The 18,236-nt window shown below is 45.2% G+C and overlaps 1 protein-coding gene across 1 annotated transcript in view; it reads left to right on the top strand.

Annotated features, from left to right (window-relative positions):
- The window catches only part of CCDC158 (coiled-coil domain containing 158), a 112,983-nt gene that overhangs the window by 67,817 nt on the left and 26,930 nt on the right, over window positions 1-18,236 (top strand). The window contains 2 exon segments of the mRNA XM_075283280.1: window positions 2,270-2,401; window positions 3,140-3,261. Coding sequence (XP_075139381.1) covers window positions 2,270-2,401; window positions 3,140-3,261 — 254 coding nt within the window.

Here is an 18,236-nt window from a genome sequence, read left to right on the forward strand (position 1 = left end):
TGTAGCTCAGGCTGTATGTTTAGGGTCATTGTCTTCCTGGAATGTGAATCTCCTTCCCAGGCTCATGTTCTTTTGCAGCCTCCAACAGGTTTTCTTCCACAATTTCCCTGTATTTAGCTCCATACATCTTCCCATCACCTCTGACCAGCTTCCTTGTCTCAGCTGAAGAAAAGCCTCCCCACAGCATGATGCTGCCACCACCTTGTTTCACAGTGGGGTTGGTGTGTTCAGGGTGATGAGCAGCGTTACTTTTCTGCCACACGTAGCACTTTGAATTTAGGCCAAAAAGTTCAACTTTGGCCTCTTCTGACCAGAGCACCTTCTTCCACATGTTTTCTGTATCCTCTATATGGCTTGTGGCAAACTGCAAATGGCACTTCTTATGTCTTTATTTCAACAATGGTTTTCTTCTTGCCACTATTCCATAAAGGCCAGATTTCTGGAGTGCATCACTTATAGTTGTCTGGTAGACAGATTCCCCCACCTGAGCTGTGGATTTCTTTAGATCATCCAGAGTGGCCATGGCTCTCTTGGCTGCTTCTCTGACCAGTTCTCACCTTGCTTGATCTGTTAGTTTAGGTGGACGGCCATGCCTTGGTAGTTTTACAGTTGTAGAATACTTTTTCAATTTTTGGATGCTGGATTGAACAGTGCTCTTTGGGATGCTCAAAGTTTAGATATGTTTTTGTAACCTAACCCTGTTTTAAACTTCTCCACAACTTTATCTTTGACCTGTCTGGTGACTTCCTTGGTCTTCATGATGCTGTTTGTTCACTGGTGTTCTCTAACAAACCATTGAGGCCTTCACAGAACAGGTGTATTTATACTGAGACTAAATTACACACTGCTGGACTCTATTAACTTAATGTTTGCAGGACAAATTGTTCTTCATAATAGTGCCATTTATTATTCTATACAATGTACTGGGAAGCTAGAAAACAAATTCAGAACTGGGTGGTATTGGAGAAAAAGTGTATTTGTGCTACTTTCTTACAGACTTTGTTTTACAGCGTTCACTGTGCAGTCAAAATGATATGACACCTGTATTCTATGTTTCGGTATGATTCTGGGAATGCCAAATTTAGATAGTTTTAGTTACATTTTAACCCCTTAAAGAGGACCTTTCATCAGATTGGGCACAGGCAGTTCCATATACTGCTGGAAAGCTGACTTTCAGCACACTGTCGGCTTTCTAAAGCGCTATTGGTCCCGGTACCGTAGTGCTTTACAGTCAGAAGGGCGTTTCTGACAGTCAGTCAGGAACGTCCTTCTCCACAGCAGCGCCTATCGTGCTGCACAGTGTGAGCGGTGAGGAACGCCCCCTCCTGATAATACTCGTCTATGGACGAGTACTGTGAGCAGGAACGCCCTTATGACTGTAAAGCGCTATGGTACCGGGACCAATAGCGCATTACCCGGGGCACAGATCGGCTTTCCAGCAGTATATAGAACTGCCTGTGCCCAATCTGATGAAAGGTCCTCTTTAACATAAAACTGATTGGAGAAATATTTTTATAGGTTTGTAGATCGGGCTTTTTCAGACACAGTAATAGGGAAAGCGGGGTGATTGTTCATGAATTTTTAATATTTTAATTTTAATCTATTTTTTATATTTGGTTTTACTTTTTTTTTTTTAAATGTTTTTTTTTGCACTTATTAGACCCCCTATTGGGTACTGTAGGTACTATTTATTGATATAATATATTGATCTAATTGATAGTTATTGATTTATTTTGATTTAATGGGTCAATTTTTTTTGGGTTGTTCTGTACTATATAGTGTTTGCATGTATACTGGAATACATTATTTCATCCACATCAACATGTCATCTGTTGATTGATAAGTCTCATTCTTGAATTCAGCATTCAAGTACACCCTTTTCAGTTGTCAAGCAGCAGTTTTCATGGGATATTGCTTGTACAGGTTCGTGGGGAGCTTATGACCAAGAAATAGCCATTGTGAAGGAGCTGTCCATATGTGCCAGTTGTGTTCTAATTGTATTGATCTGTATAGGTATCATTTTCACTAGGTTGTATAGTCAATGTCAATTCAGACCATGCAAACATTGTTCAAAGAATTTCTCAAAGGACTGAAATGGAGCATATGTTACATTTAATATATTGAGCTATTTTTTATTTCTCTTTTGATAGGGGTAAAAATATTTCATACTAGTACGCAATAGTGTATATTCATATCATTAATATGTTTCCTATGCTTTAGTCACTGGCAGAATAAAACATGAAGAACGTAATTGGTTTGTACTTTTCAGGAGCTCAAAGGACTAGCGTCTGATATACCTGGCAGATCACTCCATCTAAAAACTGGCAGATCCTTGGGTCATTCTACAGAGCAATCTCAGCTGCAGAAGATGCATTTCCATGATATCATAAAAATAAGCGATGTGAGCATTATGTGGGGAAATTATAAAATGTGGTATATCATAGCATGCAATGTCAGAAAATGTACCCTAGATGGCAGTGTGTATTACTTTAATATAACAATAATATACTTACCAATTTTTAATAGATAGTAATGGTTTGCAAATATTGTGTTTGACTTATAATGTATGTAATTTGTATAAAGTCTGATTGAGTTGTAGTAAAATGCTATGATATGCAGTTTGCTATGATATGCTATGATATGCAGAGATACATGAACAATGAATTTAAAATACAATAAAAAACAGTCTAGTACATTTTATCACTTTATTCAATTGTTTATTTTTATATACAACTAAGGCCCATAGCAGTCTGTTAGCTGGTGTTCTGGTCCTCCGGGCGATCAGAGCAATTCAAATAATATTATCTTCTAATATTTGGAGTTACATAGCTAAATATTTGATTCCCACGAATTATATAAAAATTTGGTGCAGGGGCATCATTTCATAAATGGACATAAAGCACCCCTGGATAAAAGTTTACAGAGTCTATGATGTGAAGTGCTGACACATCTATATATGACACTATCAAAAAATTGTGGGTGGAAATTGCACTTTATTTATGGTAGCAAAATTGTAAATATCCTGGTATTAGGTAATGGTAACATTATTTTGTGTTTCATCTGTACTACCCGTTTCAGCTGAGCTCTCTGTCACATTTGAACTTCTCCTAATGGTTTAATATTTCTGCCATTTGTTAAGGATAATGTGGTAAAGCCTTTAGAAGATGTCATACGTCTTTCTGACAGTTTTTCACCCTTTAAAGAAGAATCACCTTTAAAACTGAGAGATAATTCTAGCTGTACATGGGACCATGTTTCCAAGTAAGTCTCATTTTAATCTTTGGTTTTTATGTATATTACATAACGTTGTTATCAGAGCCTTATACAAATTTGATAGCTGTTGATTTTTGATGTGCAAGTATTGTTTTCTACCCCAATACATTTTCTTCTACTTTGTATCTTTTTGGTTAGCTAAATGTCCCTTATTCCCTTATTAGGTCCACAGATAAGTGGGGGAATTTATCAACACATCTACGCCAGTTCTGTGCCTCACTCATCACTTTCCAAAAATGTGGGTGGAGAGCGGGTTAAGACTGGAAAGGGGATGTCTTGGCCCAACATATAGTTGACACTTTGCGGGTGTTAATTATACAAAAAATCTATAGATTACCATTCTGGCGCAAGGTTTGTACTTGATTTATTAAGAGGCCCCATTGATTTTTTTCAAAAACAGTGGGTGAAAACCAGTGTGGAAAACCACAGCAGGGCTACATATATGAAGCTATTTTCCTTCAGTAGCCTCTCTATATACAGTATCTCACAGAAGTGAATACACCCTCTCACAATTTCGTAATTACTTCATTATATATTTTTATGGGACAGTACTAAAGAAATAACACTTTGAAACAATGTAAAGTAGTCAGTGTACAGCTTGTATAACAGTATAAATTTATTGTGCCATCAAAATTACTCAGCACACAACCATTAATGTCTAAACTCCTGGCAACATAAGTGAGTACACCCTTAAGTGAAAATGTACAAATTATGTCAAATTAGCCATTTACCCTCATCAGTGTCATGTGACTTGTTAGTGTTACAATTCCTCAGTGTGACTTCGGAGCAGATGTCTTAAATTTGGTTTTATCGCTCTCACACTCTCTCATACTGGTCACTGGAAGTTCAACATGGCAGCTCATGACTAGAGATGAGCGAACACTAAAATGTTCGAGGTTCGAAATTCGATTCGAACAGCCGCTCAATGTTCGTGTGTTCGAACGGGTTTCGAACCCCATTATAGTCTATGGGGAACAGATACTCGTTAAGGGGGAAACCCAAATCCGTGTCTGGAGGGTCACCAAGTCCACTATGACACCCCAGGAAATGATGCCAACACCTCTGGAATGACACTGGGACAGCAGGGGAAGCATGTCTGGGGGCATCTAACACACCAAAGACCCTCTATTACCCCAACATCACTGCCTAACAACTACACACTTTTCACATTCAAAAAAACCTCTATCAAAGTGGGAAAATACCTGGAAACCTTCTTTACTCCCCAAATGGATGGACACAAACCCCAATTTAAGCTCAACAAACAGTAACAACCACCCCTTTAAATCACGTTCCCCATGACAACCACAAATGGAATAGGCAATGGGAATTCCAAAAGCCCTCACCCTTAACTGTCATTTTGAGTGTGTGTGTGTGTGTGTGTGTGTGATGTGGTAAGACCTTCCAAAATTCACTTTTCTAGCCCTTAACATGAGCCCTTCCAAACAAAGTTACAGGACCTTAAGCTGAGCTACCAGCAGAGATTGAGGCCCTTGGCATGAGTAGAGCCTTGCACCAGCAGTGTTTTTGGCACTTAGGGTGAGTTGAGCCTTGTACCAGCGTGTGTCCCTTAACATCAGGCGGGCCCTAAGTTCTGCGCTTTGCACAAAAGTTCCACATTAACTAGGCTGAATGGTACAAAGATTAGTAGGCCCGAGAACCAGGAACAGGTCTTGCAATGGCTGTCGGATAACGCTTAAAGCACATTGTCCACCAGCCAGTCAGCCTCTACCTCCTCTTACCCAACAGTCTTGTCCTCCTTCCACCCAAAATTCCCAATCTTCCCAGAACAATAACCCCAACTGTCCCTGCTCCCCAGAGCTGTTCTCCCTTCCTTTGACTGTACCGCAACCTGCCCCTCCATTTCGCGATTCCACGGACCTAACAGACGAGTATCTGTGTCCAGATGCTCAAACACTAGAGTCTCCTCCATTCCATCTCCGGTCGATTTGGTGGCGGATGACCAGCAACCCACCCTCATCGACGATGATGAGACGCAGTTGCTGTCAGGGCAGCCAGTTGACATGCGCATTGTGCAGGAGGAGGAGGCGAGACAGGAGTTGGAAGAGGAGGTGGTGGACGACGAGGACACCGACCCCACCTGGACAAGGCGGATGTCAAGCTGGGAAAGTAGTGTGGATGTTGAGGCGGGTGCAGCACCAAAAAGGGTAGCTAGAGGCAGAGACATGTCCAGAGGAAGAGGTCAGCTGCTTTGCCGAAGCCAGGCCAGACCCGGAATGTCCGAAGATGTTCCCTTTTGTACCCAGCCCAGAAAAACTCCCCCATCGAGGGCACGTTTCTTGAAGGTGTAGAGTTTTTTCAAGGAATGCGCCGAGGACAGATATAGTGTCGTCTACACAATTTGCCTCTCGAAATCGAGTAGGGGCCCTGAGAAGAGCAACCTGTCCACCACTTCAATGCACCGTCATTTGGAATCCAAGCAATGGAATCAGTGGCAGGCAGCAACGGCAGGACAAACGTCGCCCGCCGTTCATGCCACTGCCTCTGCTCACAGTGCTGGCGATGCACTCCAGAGGACGAGCCAGGACATCACTTCATCTGCCTCCGCCACTTTGTTGACTTCTCCCTCATCCTCCCCTGTTTCTGTCTTATCTCCTTCTCCTGCACCATCAAAGGCACCATCAGGCGCTTCTTTACAACAACCCACCATCTCTCAGACATTGGAGCGCCGGCAGAAATACACCGCTAACCACCCACCCACGCAAGCCTAGAACGCCAACATCGCTAAACTGCTGGCCCAGGAGAGGTTGGCGTTCCGGCTTGTTGAAACTCCCGCCTTCCCGGACCTGATGGCAACTGTGGCACCTCACTATGCCGTCCCTAGCCGTCTCAACTTCTCCCGGTGTGGCGTCCCCGCCTTGCACCAGCACGTGTCACTCAACATCAGGTGGGCCCTTAGTTCCGCGCTTTGCTGCAAGGTCCACTTGACCACCGACACTTGGACAAGCGCCTGTGGTCAGGGATGCTGCAGTGCTTATCTTTAATGACAGGCAGGGTGAATGTGGTGGAGTCTGTTCCCCGGGTGCAAACTGGGGTGGCCTATCTCCTCTCCCAGGCCAAAATTCATGGCAGGAGTAGACTGAAACCCTACGACGCTGCAACCTCCACCACAGCTACTAGCGGCAAACGCTAAAACACTGGTGTGGGGAGACGTCAGCAGGCGGTGCTGAAGCTCATCAGCTTGGGGGACAGACAGCACAGTGCCTCCGAGGTCAGGGATGCCATCCTGGCTGAGATGGCATTTTTTTTTCCCTGCTACACCTGGGGCCTGGCATTTTTACGCCTGTGATAATGGCTGGAACCTGGTAGCGGCTCTGGAGCTTGCCAGCCTCCAACACGTTTCATGTTTGGCCCACGTCTAACCTAGTGGTGCAAAGTTTTTTAAAAACATACCCAAATGTACCGAAGCTACTGTTGAAAATGCGGCGCTTGTGCGCCCACTTTTGCAAGTGCACAGGAGTCGCTGCTAGCCTAAAAACACTCTAGCAAGGCCTACATCTGTCCAAACACAGGCTGTTGTCCGTCATTCACACACGCTGAAACCCTACAATACCATATCTTGAGCAGGGTGTGTGAGCTGCACAGACCTTTGATGGAGTTCCATCTACAAAACCCAAGGGTTCCTCAAAGTCAGCTCCCAAAGTTTCTGCACCATGAGTTTCCAGGGGTGGCAGAGTTATGGCTAGGGGCAGAGGCATGGATAGGGATGATGTCTAGGGGCAAAAGCAGTGTGGATGTGGAGGCAAGCTAAGCAGGAAAAACTGGGGGTACAAGCTAAGGCATGGACTGGGGCGATTTCTAGGGGCAAAAGCAGTGTGGATGTGGAGGCAAGCTAAGCAGGAAAAACTGGGGGTACAAGCTAAGGCATGGACTGGGGTGATGTCTAGGGGCAAAAGCAGTGTGGATGTGGAGGCAAGCTAAGCAGGAAAAACTGGGGGTACAAGCTAAGGCATGGACTGGGGTGATGTCTAGGGGCAAAAGCAGTGTGGATGTGGAGGCAAGCAAAGCAGGGAAAATGGTGGCTAGAGGCAAAGGGATGTCCATAGGCAGCAAGGGCAAAGATGCAAAACTCTCCCGTTTCAAGAATTTTCCTGACTTGTCTCCCCACAAAACATTCCTGGGAGGAGGGCTGAAACACCACCCTCCTCCTCCTCCGCTGTTAGATTGACCCCAGCTACGAGCTGAAAACGCTGCAACACTGGTGTGGGGAGACGTCAGCAGGCTGGGCTGAAGCTCATCAGCTTGGGAGACGGACAGCACACTGCCTCTGAGGTCAGGGATGCCATCCTGGATGAGATGGCAATTTGTTTATCCCCGCTGCCCCTGGGGCCAGGCTTTTTTGTCTTGTTGGAGGGCTCTGGAGCTTGCCAGCCTCCAACACGTTCCATGCCTGGCCCACGTGTTCAATGTAGTGGTGCAATGATTTTTAAAAACATACCCCAAATTAGCTGAGCTAAGGGTGAAAGTGCGGCACTTGGACACCCACTTTCCCAAGTCTACAGTACCTGGAGCTAGCCGCAATACACTCCAGCAAGGCCTACATCTGCCTGAAGCACCTACTGTTGTGCGAGGTCACCACACGCTCTAACCCTAGATACCGTATGTTCAGCAGGGTGTGTGAGCAGCAGAGACCTTTGATGGAGTACCAGCTACAAAACCCAAGGGTTCCTCAGAGTCAGCTCCCTCACTTTCTGCACCATGAGTTTCCATGGGTGGCAGACTTATGGCTAGAGGCACAGGCATGGATAGGGGTGATGTGTAGGGGCAAAAGCAGTGTGGATGTGGAGGCAAGCTAAGCAGCAAAAACTGGGGGTACAAGCAGCCGGTGGCATCATCACTGACAAGCACAGCTGTCTGTCAGCTGACAGGCTGACTTTCACCAAAATGAACAGACAATGGATAGACTCATCATATACATGTCAGTTACATGACAAATTTAGTGCAATTTGCAAGTCCAAGATGGTTTGGAGATCTGCGGAGAGGAATCTCACCACCTCTTGCGGGTGCCATCATTTGGAAGGCAAGCCCTGGGCTCAGTGGGTGAGAGCAAGCGCAGGATAATCGTCGTTTGGCCTGGCGGCCACTGCCTCTCCCACTGTTGACAGGGCTGGCGCTGCAGTCCAGACCAGCAGCCAGGACACCTCCACATCTGCCTCTGACACTTTGGGGAGTTCACCCTTATCCTCACCTTTTCCTGCCATCTCTCCTTTTGCCCGCGCCATCATGTGCCTCTTCCCAGCAACTCCCCATCTCCCAAGCCTTTCATTTCATGCTAAAGTACAGCGCAACCCACCCACATGCCCAAGGCTTCAACGGCCTCATCTCAAGAAATCTGGCCCAGGAGATGTTGGAATCCCGGCTGGGGGACACTCTGCCCTTTTTGGGCAGAGTGTCTACTGCGCCACCGCACTGTGCTGTCCACACCAGCACTTTCCCCCAAACATGAGGCGGTCCCTAAATTCAGCGCTTAGCCCTAAAGTTCCATGTGACCAGTTACGAATGGACAAGTGCATGCGGACAGGGACGCTACCTTTCAATTTGGGCACAGTGGTTGAATGTAGTTGAGGCGTGGACCGGGTCGCAAAATGTGGTGGCCTGACTTGTCTCCCCACATAACATTCCTGGGAGGAGGGCTGAAACACCACCCTCCTCCGCTGTTAAATTGACCCCAGCTACGAGCTGGAAACGCTGCAACACTGGTGTGGGGAGACGTCAGCGGGCCGTGCTGAAGCTCATCAGCTTGGGGGCCAGACAGCACACTGCCTACAAAGTGAGTCATGCCATCCTCGATGAGACGGCAATGTGGTTTTTGCCACTGCACCTGGGCCCAGGCATGTTGTCATGAGTGATAATGGCCGTAACCTGGGATTGGCTCTGTAGCTTGGCAGCCTGCAACATATTTCATGCCTGGGCCACGTTTTTAACTCATTGCTGCTAATCTTTTGAAAAAGGTACCCCAATGTTCCTGAGCTACTGGTGAAAGTGTGGCGCTTGTGCGGATAGTTTTTAAAGTCTATAGTTGCCGCTGCTAGCCTCTATGCACTCCTACAACGCCTGTACCTGCTGGAACAACGGCTGTTGTGCGACGTCTCCACACTGCTGGCACTAAACATATCATGTGTTGAGCAGAGTGTGTGAGCAGCACAGACCTTTGATGTAGTTCCAACTTCAAAACCCTCGGGTTCGTCAAAGTCAACTCCCTCAGTTGCTCAATCATGAGTGGCCATGGGTGGCAGACTTATGTGAAATCCCATCCCATCCATTGCACTGGACACGAAACATTAGCATGCGCTGAGCACAACTTCGGATATGGCAGCTGCGTTAAGCAGGGTGCAGGGTACAACACAGACCAGGCCCAAGCACCAGGAACAGGTGTTAGAAATACTGCAGCATCCGCCATTTCCTTCCAATTTTGGGGTTTTGGACCCGCCACCGACTTGTCTGGACCTAAGTGGGGATCATGAGACACAGTTGCCATCAGGGCAAGCTGTGGTCATGTGCGGTTTGCAGTAAGGGGCCAGTGCGCAATTGGAAGAGGAGTTGGTGGATGACGAGGCCACCGACCCCACATGGACAGGGGTGATGTCTAGGGGCTAAAGCAGTGTAGATGTAGAGGGAAGCTAAATCAACAAAAAACCTGGGTAGAAGCAAAGGCATAAACTGGGGTGATGTTTAGGGGCTAAAGCAGTGTAGATGTGGAGGGAAGCTAATTCAACAAAAAAAAACAGGGTAGAAGCAAAGGCATAAACTGGGGTGATGTTTAGGGGCTAAAGCAGTGTAGATGTGGAGGGAAGCTAATTCAACAAAAAAAACAGGGTAGAAACAAAGGCATAAACTGGGGTGATGTTTAGGGGTGAAAGCAGTGTAGATGTGGAGGGAAGCTAAGCAGCAAAAACAGTGGGTAGAAGCAAAGGCATGCAAAACTCTACCCTGTTGGAAGACTTATTCCTAGGTCTGGAACACGTTAATGGCCCCCCTGGACAAATTACTGCCACTCAGGGGCCTAGTGTCACCAGGAGGGACAAGTATAGGCGCATGTTGTGGGAATACCTGGCTGACACCAGCTCTGTCCTCTCCGATCCCTCTGTGCTCTACAGCCTACACTTATTTTCTCATCTTTTTTTCTGCACTGCACATCTCTTGCCTGCTTCCTTTGGGATCTTACAAGTGGTGGTCCACTTCCAAAGATGGTAATTTCACTAGACAGTGTAACGGGAGTAGCTGAGGGATCGCTGTCTTAACCACTTTTTGGCACAAAATTAACTTCCAAAGCCAAATATGGTGCAAGTATATGATGCAAGGACACCTACACACCTATCTCTGACACATTGGGGAGTTCACCCTCATGCGCCCTTTTGGCCTGCACCATCATGCGCCTCTTCCCAGCCACTCCACATTTCCCAAGCTTTTCATTGCAGGCAGAAGTACAACACAACCCACCCCCATGACCAAGCCTTTAACAGCCTCATCGATAAACTGCTGGCCCTGGAGATGTTGGTGTTTGTTTATGCTTCTGGAGACCCAGGCCTTCCGTCAGCAGATGGCAGCTGGGGCACCTCCCTATGCTGGGCCTAGCCGTTACTACTTCTCTTGGTGTGCTGTCCCTGCCTTGCGCCTGCATGTGTCCCATAACATCAGTCGGGCCCAGAGCTCTGCGCTTTGCTGCAAGGTCCACTTGACCACCGACACATGGACAAGCGCCTGTGGTCAGGGATGCTGCAGTGCTTATCTTTAATGACAGGCAGGGTGAATGTGGTGGAGTCTGTTCCCCGGGTGCAAACTGGGGTGGCCTATCTCCTCTCCCAGGCCAAAATTCATGGCAGGAGTAGACTGAAACCCTACGATGCTGCAACCTCCACCCCAACTACTAGCAGAAAACACTGTAACACTGGCATGGGGAGATGTCAGCAGGCCGTGCTGAAACTGATCAGCTTGGGGGACAGACAGCACAGTGCCTCTGAGGTCAGGGATGCCATCCTGGCTGAGATGGCATTTTTTTTTCCCTGCTACACCTGGGGCCTGGCATTTTTGCGCCTGTGATAATGGCTGGAACCTGGTAGCAGATCTGGAGCTTGCCAGACTCAAACACGGTCCACGCATGGCCCACATTTTCCAACTTGTTGGTGCCATGTTTCTTTGAAACCTACACCATTGTGCCTGATATACAGGTCAAAGTGGGGCCATTTTCGTAAGTGAGAAATAGCCTCTGCTAGGCAGAAAACATTCAGAGCACACTCCTCTCATCTTCGAACCGTTGGCTGGCGGAGGAAGACGAGGGGGTTGGAGTGGCATCTGATGTCCCTGTCCCACACGAGGCTAGAGGGTGCACTTCAGTGCATCCCATTGCTTCACCACAAATGGTGTGAAGGGGAGTGGAAAATGGAGGAAATGGAGAGTGACCCTTACAGTTGGGGCCAGCAAAGGCATGCCAAGTAACACACTGGCACACATGGCTGACTTCATCTTGGGTTTCTTTTCAACACATATTTCACATCATGAAGAACAAATAATACTGGATTTTTACAAGCCTCGAACCCCGGTCTAGGTCTAATGTCTGTTCCTTTCTTATATTAGGGGAGAGGGAAAAAAAATTACTTCAGTGATACGTTTAGCGTACATAGACTGACTATTAATGTGTATCCCACTTAGTGTTGTTAGGGTTACACACCGTCACAACCTGGCTAAAGCTTCTATAGCTGTTAATAAAGTCAACATAACTTTACGGTATCCAAAAAGACAGCTGGTACCGACAGAGAGCAAGACAAATGTCACCCAAAGCTGTGAGCTCTGAACACCCACAGTGACTTTGGCGTCATCATCATTATAAGGGAGCGGGTGGTAATAAATAACTTCGCAGTGCCTAAAACCCAAAAAGCTTATACAACTATATTTACATTAAGATACACAAATGACACTTTTCAGTAGCATGTCATGAGACAAGCTGATAAGCTCTTCCTTTGTGCAGTGCTATTTGAAAGTTAAACGCTGCCTTTATTTTAATTCTGGAGAAGGTGCAGACATTTGATTTAGAACATGTTGTCTTCATTGTCCAAATCCTCTATATAGGTAACGTGTTTTTCGGGCCGAGCTGTCTGGGAACGAGCTGGTGCAGCACTGACAACCTGGGTGAATATGGCAAGAGCCTGAGATGTAGGGTGAATGAATCCCCAAATTATTTGTGGAATTCCCAGTGAGACAATGGCACTGTATAGCAGTAGCAAAAATTGTGGGTGCACGTAACCCCCATATATTCTTTGAATTCCCAGTGAGACAATGGCACTGTATAGCAGTAGCAAAAATTGTGGGTGCACGTAACCCCCATATATTCTTTGAATTCCCAGTCAGACAATGGCACTATATACCAGTAGTAAAAATTGTGGGGGCACATAACCCCAATATATTCTTTGAATTACCAGTCAGAAACTGGCACTATATAGCAGTAGCAAAAATTGTGGGTGCACATAACCCCAATATAATCTTTGAATTCCCAGTGAGACAATGGCACTGTATAGCAGTAGCAAAAATTGTGGGTGCACGTAACCCCCATATATTCTTTGAATTCCCAGTCAGACAATGGCACTATATACCAGTAGTAAAAATTGTGGGTGCACATAACCCCAATATATTCTTTGAATTCCCAGTGAGACAATGGCACTGTATAGCAGTAGCAAAAATTGTGGGTGCACGTAACCCCCATATATTCTTTGAATTCCCAGTCAGACAATGGCACTATATACCAGTAGCAAAAATTGTGGGTGCACATAACCCCAATATATTCTTTGAATTACCAGTCAGAAACTGGCACTATATAGCAGTAGCAAAAATTGTGGGTGCACATAACCCAATATAATCTTTGAATTCCCAGTGAGACAATGGCACTGTATAGCAGTAGCAAAAATTGTGGGTGCACGTAACCCCCATATATTCTTTGAATTCCCAGTCAGACAATGGCACTATATACCAGTAGCAAAAATTGTGGGTGCACATAACCCCAATATATTCTTTGAATTACCAGTCAGAAACTGGCACTATATAGCAGTAGCAAAAATTGTGGGTGCACATAACCCCAATATAATCTTTGAATTCCCAGTGAGACAATGGCACTGTATAGCAGTAGCAAAAATTGTGGGTGCACGTAACCCCCATATATTCTTTGAATTCCCAGTCAGACAATGGCACTATATACCAGTAGTAAAAATTGTGGGTGCACATAACCCCAATATATTCTTTGAATTCCCAGTGAGACAATGGCACTGTATAGCAGTAGCAAAAATTGTGGGTGCACGTAACCCCCATATATTCTTTGAATTCCCAGTCAGACAATGGCACTATATACCAGTAGCAAAAATTGTGGGTGCACATAACCCCAATATATTCTTTGAATTACCAGTCAGAAACTGGCACTATATAGCAGTAGCAAGAATTGTGGGTGCACATAACCCCAATATAATCTTTGAATTCCCAGTGAGACAATGGCACTGTATAGCAGTAGCAAAAATTGTGGGTGCACGTAACCCCCATATATTCTTTGAATTCCCAGTCAGACAATGGCACTATATACCAGTAGCAAAAATTGTGGGTGCACATAACCCCAATATATTCTTTGAATTACCAGTCAGAAACTGGCACTATATTGCAGTAGCAAAAATTGTGGGTGCACATAACCCCAATATAATCTTTGAATTCCCAGTGAGACAATGGCACTGTATAGCAGTAGCAAAAATTTTGGGTGCACGTAACCCCCACATATTATTTGAATTCCCAGTCAGACAATGGCACTATATACCAGTAGTAAAAATTGTGGGTGCACATAACCCCAATATATTCTTTGAATTCCCAGTGAGACAATGGCACTGTATAGCAGTAGCAAAAATTGTGGGTGCACGTAACCCCCATATATTCTTTGAATTCCCAGTCAGACAATGGCACTATATACCAGTAGTAAAAATTGTGGGTGCACATAACCCCAATATATTCTTTGAATTACCAGTCAGAAACTGGCACTATATAGCAGTAGCAAAAATTGTGGGTGCACATAACCCCAATATAATCTTTGAATTCCCAGTGAGACAATGGCACTGTATAGCAGTAGCAAAAATTGTGGGTGCACGTAACCCCCATATATTCTTTGAATTCCCAGTCAGACAATGGCACTATATACCAGTAGTAAAAATTGTGGGTGCACATAACCCCAATATATTCTTTGAATTCCCAGTGAGACAATGGCACTGTATAGCAGTAGCAAAAATTGTGGGTGCACGTAACCCCCATATATTCTTTGAATTCCCAGTCAGACAATGGCACTATATACCAGTAGTAAAAATTGTGGGTGCACATAACCCCAATATATTCTTTGAATTACCAGTCAGAAACTGGCACTATATAGCAGTAGCAAAAATTGTGGGTGCACATAACCCCAATATAATCTTTGAATTCCCAGTGAGACAATGGCACTGTATACCAGTAGTAAAAATTGTGGGTGCACATAACCCCAATATATTCTTTGAATTACCAGTCAGAAACTGGCACTATATAGCAGTAGCAAAAATTGTGGGTGCACATAACCCCAATATAATCTTTGAATTCCCAGTGAGACAATGGCACTGTATAGCAGTAGCAAAAATTGTGGGTGCACGTAACCCCCATATATTCTTTGAATTCCCAGTCAGACAATGGCACTATATACCAGTAGTAAAAATTGTGGGTGCACATAACCCCAATATATTCTTTGAATTCCCAGTGAGACAATGGCACTGTATAGCAGTAGCAAAAATTGTGGGTGCACGTAACCCCCATATATTCTTTGAATTCCCAGTCAGACAATGGCACTATATACCAGTAGTAAAAATTGTGGGTGCACGTAACCCCCATATATTCTTTGAATTCCCAGTTAGACAATGGCACTATATACCAGTAGTAAAAATTGTGGGTGCACATAACCCCAATATATTCTTTGAATTACCAGTCAGAAACTGGCACTATATAGCAGTAGCAAAAATTGTGGGTGCACATAACCCCAATATAATCTTTGAATTCCCAGTGAGACAATGGCACTGTATAGCAGTAGCAAAAATTGTGGGTGCACGTAACCCCCATATATTCTTTGAATTCCCAGTCAGACAATGGCACTATATACCAGTAGTAAAAATTGTGGGTGCACATAACCCCAATATATTCTTTGAATTCCCAGTGAGACAATGGCACTGTATAGCAGTAGCAAAAATTGTGGGTGCACGTAACCCCCATATATTCTTTGAATTCCCAGTCAGACAATGGCACTATATACCAGTAGTAAAAATTGTGGGTGCACGTAACCCCCATATATTCTTTGAATTCCCAGTCAGACAATGGCACTATATACCAGTAGTAAAAATTGTGGGTGCACATAACCCCAATATATTCTTTGAATTACCAGTCAGAAACTGGCACTATATAGCAGTAGCAAAAATTGTGGGTGCACATAACCCCAATATAATCTTTGAATTACCAGTGAGACAATGGCACTGTATAGCAGCAGCAAAAATTGTGGGTGCACGTAACCCCCATATATTCTTTGAATTCCCAGTCAGACAATGGCACTATATACCAGTAGCAAAAATTGTGGGTGCACGTAACCCCAATATATTCTTTGAATTCCCAGTCAGACAATGGCACTATATACCAGTAGCAAAAATTGTGGGTGCACGTAACCCCAATATATTCTTTGAATTCCCAGTCAGACAATGGCACTATATACCAGTAGCAAAAATTGTGGGTGTATATAGCCCCAATTCTATTGCTAGGGGACTTGCAGGGTATTTCTGAGGTGAAGTGTGTTCCATTCAGGATCCTGGGAAAGCTGGGTTGCGGCGATTGAGCCCGTCAGTGCCACGTTACACTGACAAGCTTCTCCCTGGAATTGAAGTTATATGTAAGCCCAATATATTCTTTGAATTCCCAGTGAGACAATGGCACTATATGGCAGTAGCAAAAATAGTGGGTGTATATAGCCCCAATTCTATTGCTAAGGGACTTGCAGGGTATTTCTGGGGTGAAGGTGGGGGGGCACACCGTTGGAACGGGTATCGGGGGTATATATCGGGTATACGGGAATACACTGACAGTGTATTCCATTCAGGATCCGCGGAAAGCTGGGTTGCGGCGATTGAGCCCGTCAGTGCCACGTTACACTGACAAGCGTCTCTCTGGAATTTAGCTCTTATAAGAGCTGTTGGTTGTCTTCTCCTTCCTATCCTAGCCTGTCCCTGCCTACCCAGAATCTAACCCCTAGCTAACTGGACGGAAACCTCCGTCCCCGGTGAATTGCAAGCTCAGAATGACGCGAAGCTGGGCGTCGCTGTTCTTTTAAATTAGAGGTCACATGTTTTCGGCAGCCAATGGGTTTTGCCTACTTTTTTCAACGTCACCGGTGTCGTAGTTCCTGTCCCACCTACCCTGCGCTGTTATTGGAGCAAAAAAGGCGCCAGGGAAGGTGGGAGGGGAATCGAGTAATGGCGCACTTTACCACGTGGTGTTCGATTCGATTCGAACATGCCGAACAGCCTAATATCCGATCGAACATGAGTTCGATAGAACACTGTTCGCTCATCTCTACTCATGACAAATAACTCTCTGGGGAGCTGAAAAAAAAATAAAAATATTGCGCCACATAAAGATGCCATAGGCTATAAGAAGATTGTCAACACCCTGAAAATGAGCTGCAGCACGGTGGCCAAGACCTAAGAACTTTAACAAGACAGGTTCCACTCTAAACAGGCCTCACCATAGTTGATCAAAGAAGTTGAATGCTTGTGCTCAGTATCATATCCAGAGGTTGTCTTTGCAAAATAGATGTATGAGTGACTCTAGCATTGCTGCAGAGGTTAAAGGGGTATGGGGTCAGCCTGTCAGTGCTCAGACCATACACCACACAATACATCAAACTGGTCTGAATGGCTGACTTCCCAGAAAGTAACCTATTCTGAAGATGATGCACAAAAAAGCCCGTAAACAGTTTGCTGAAGACTTGCAGACTAAGGACATGGATTACTGATGAGACTAAGATAAACTTATTTTGTTCAGATGACGTCACTTGTGTATGGTGGAAACTAGGTATGGAGCTCAAAGACAAGTGTGTCTTGCCTACAGTCAAGCATGGTGGTGAGAGTATCATTGTTTGAGTGCTGCCGGCTGTTGGGAGGTACAGTTCATTGAGAGAACCATGAATGTCAAGATGTACTGTGATATACTGAAGCAGAGCATGATCACCTCCCTTTGGAAACGGGACAGTAGGCCAATATTCCAATATAACGACCCCAAACACTTCTCTCTCCACATTTTTTGGGCGGAAACACAGTGGACGCCATTATGGTCTATGGGTAACTGATTTTTAAACGGATTAGGTTTCCATTTCTCGGGTCTGCTTGAGGACCCGAGGAATGGAAAACAAAACGCTAGTGTAAACCTAGCATAAGGGGTGTACTCACTTTTGTTGCCAGGGTTTAGACATTAAATTTATGCTTAAAACATATAGTTCTGCCCTTTACCTCGCCAAGCAAGACTATTTTACCGCCCTCATCTCTTCTCTCTCCAGCAACCCTAAAAGGCTTTTTGAAACTTTTTACTCCTTACTCACACCCAAGGTGCAGACGCCATTCACAGACCTTAGTGCTGATGACCTGGTCATGTATTTCCATGCTAAAATTGATAAGATCCGTCAGGAAATTACTGCCCAAGCCCCAGGTGGCATTGATCCCACCACCTACCATAGCAATGATCCCCTCACCAACCGCACTTCAGACTGTCCATTCTCATCTTTTGAACCTGTTACAGAAGAGGAAGTCTCCCAACTACTTTCTTCTTCTCGCCCTACAACCTGCAGCAGTGACCCCTTCCCCTCACACCTTCTCCAATCTCTGTCGCCTGCTGTCACTACTTACCTTACTAAAATATTTAACCTCTCTCTC

This window comes from Leptodactylus fuscus, chromosome 1, assembly GCF_031893055.1.
Source record: "Leptodactylus fuscus isolate aLepFus1 chromosome 1, aLepFus1.hap2, whole genome shotgun sequence".
Taxonomy (NCBI): domain Eukaryota; kingdom Metazoa; phylum Chordata; class Amphibia; order Anura; family Leptodactylidae; genus Leptodactylus; species Leptodactylus fuscus.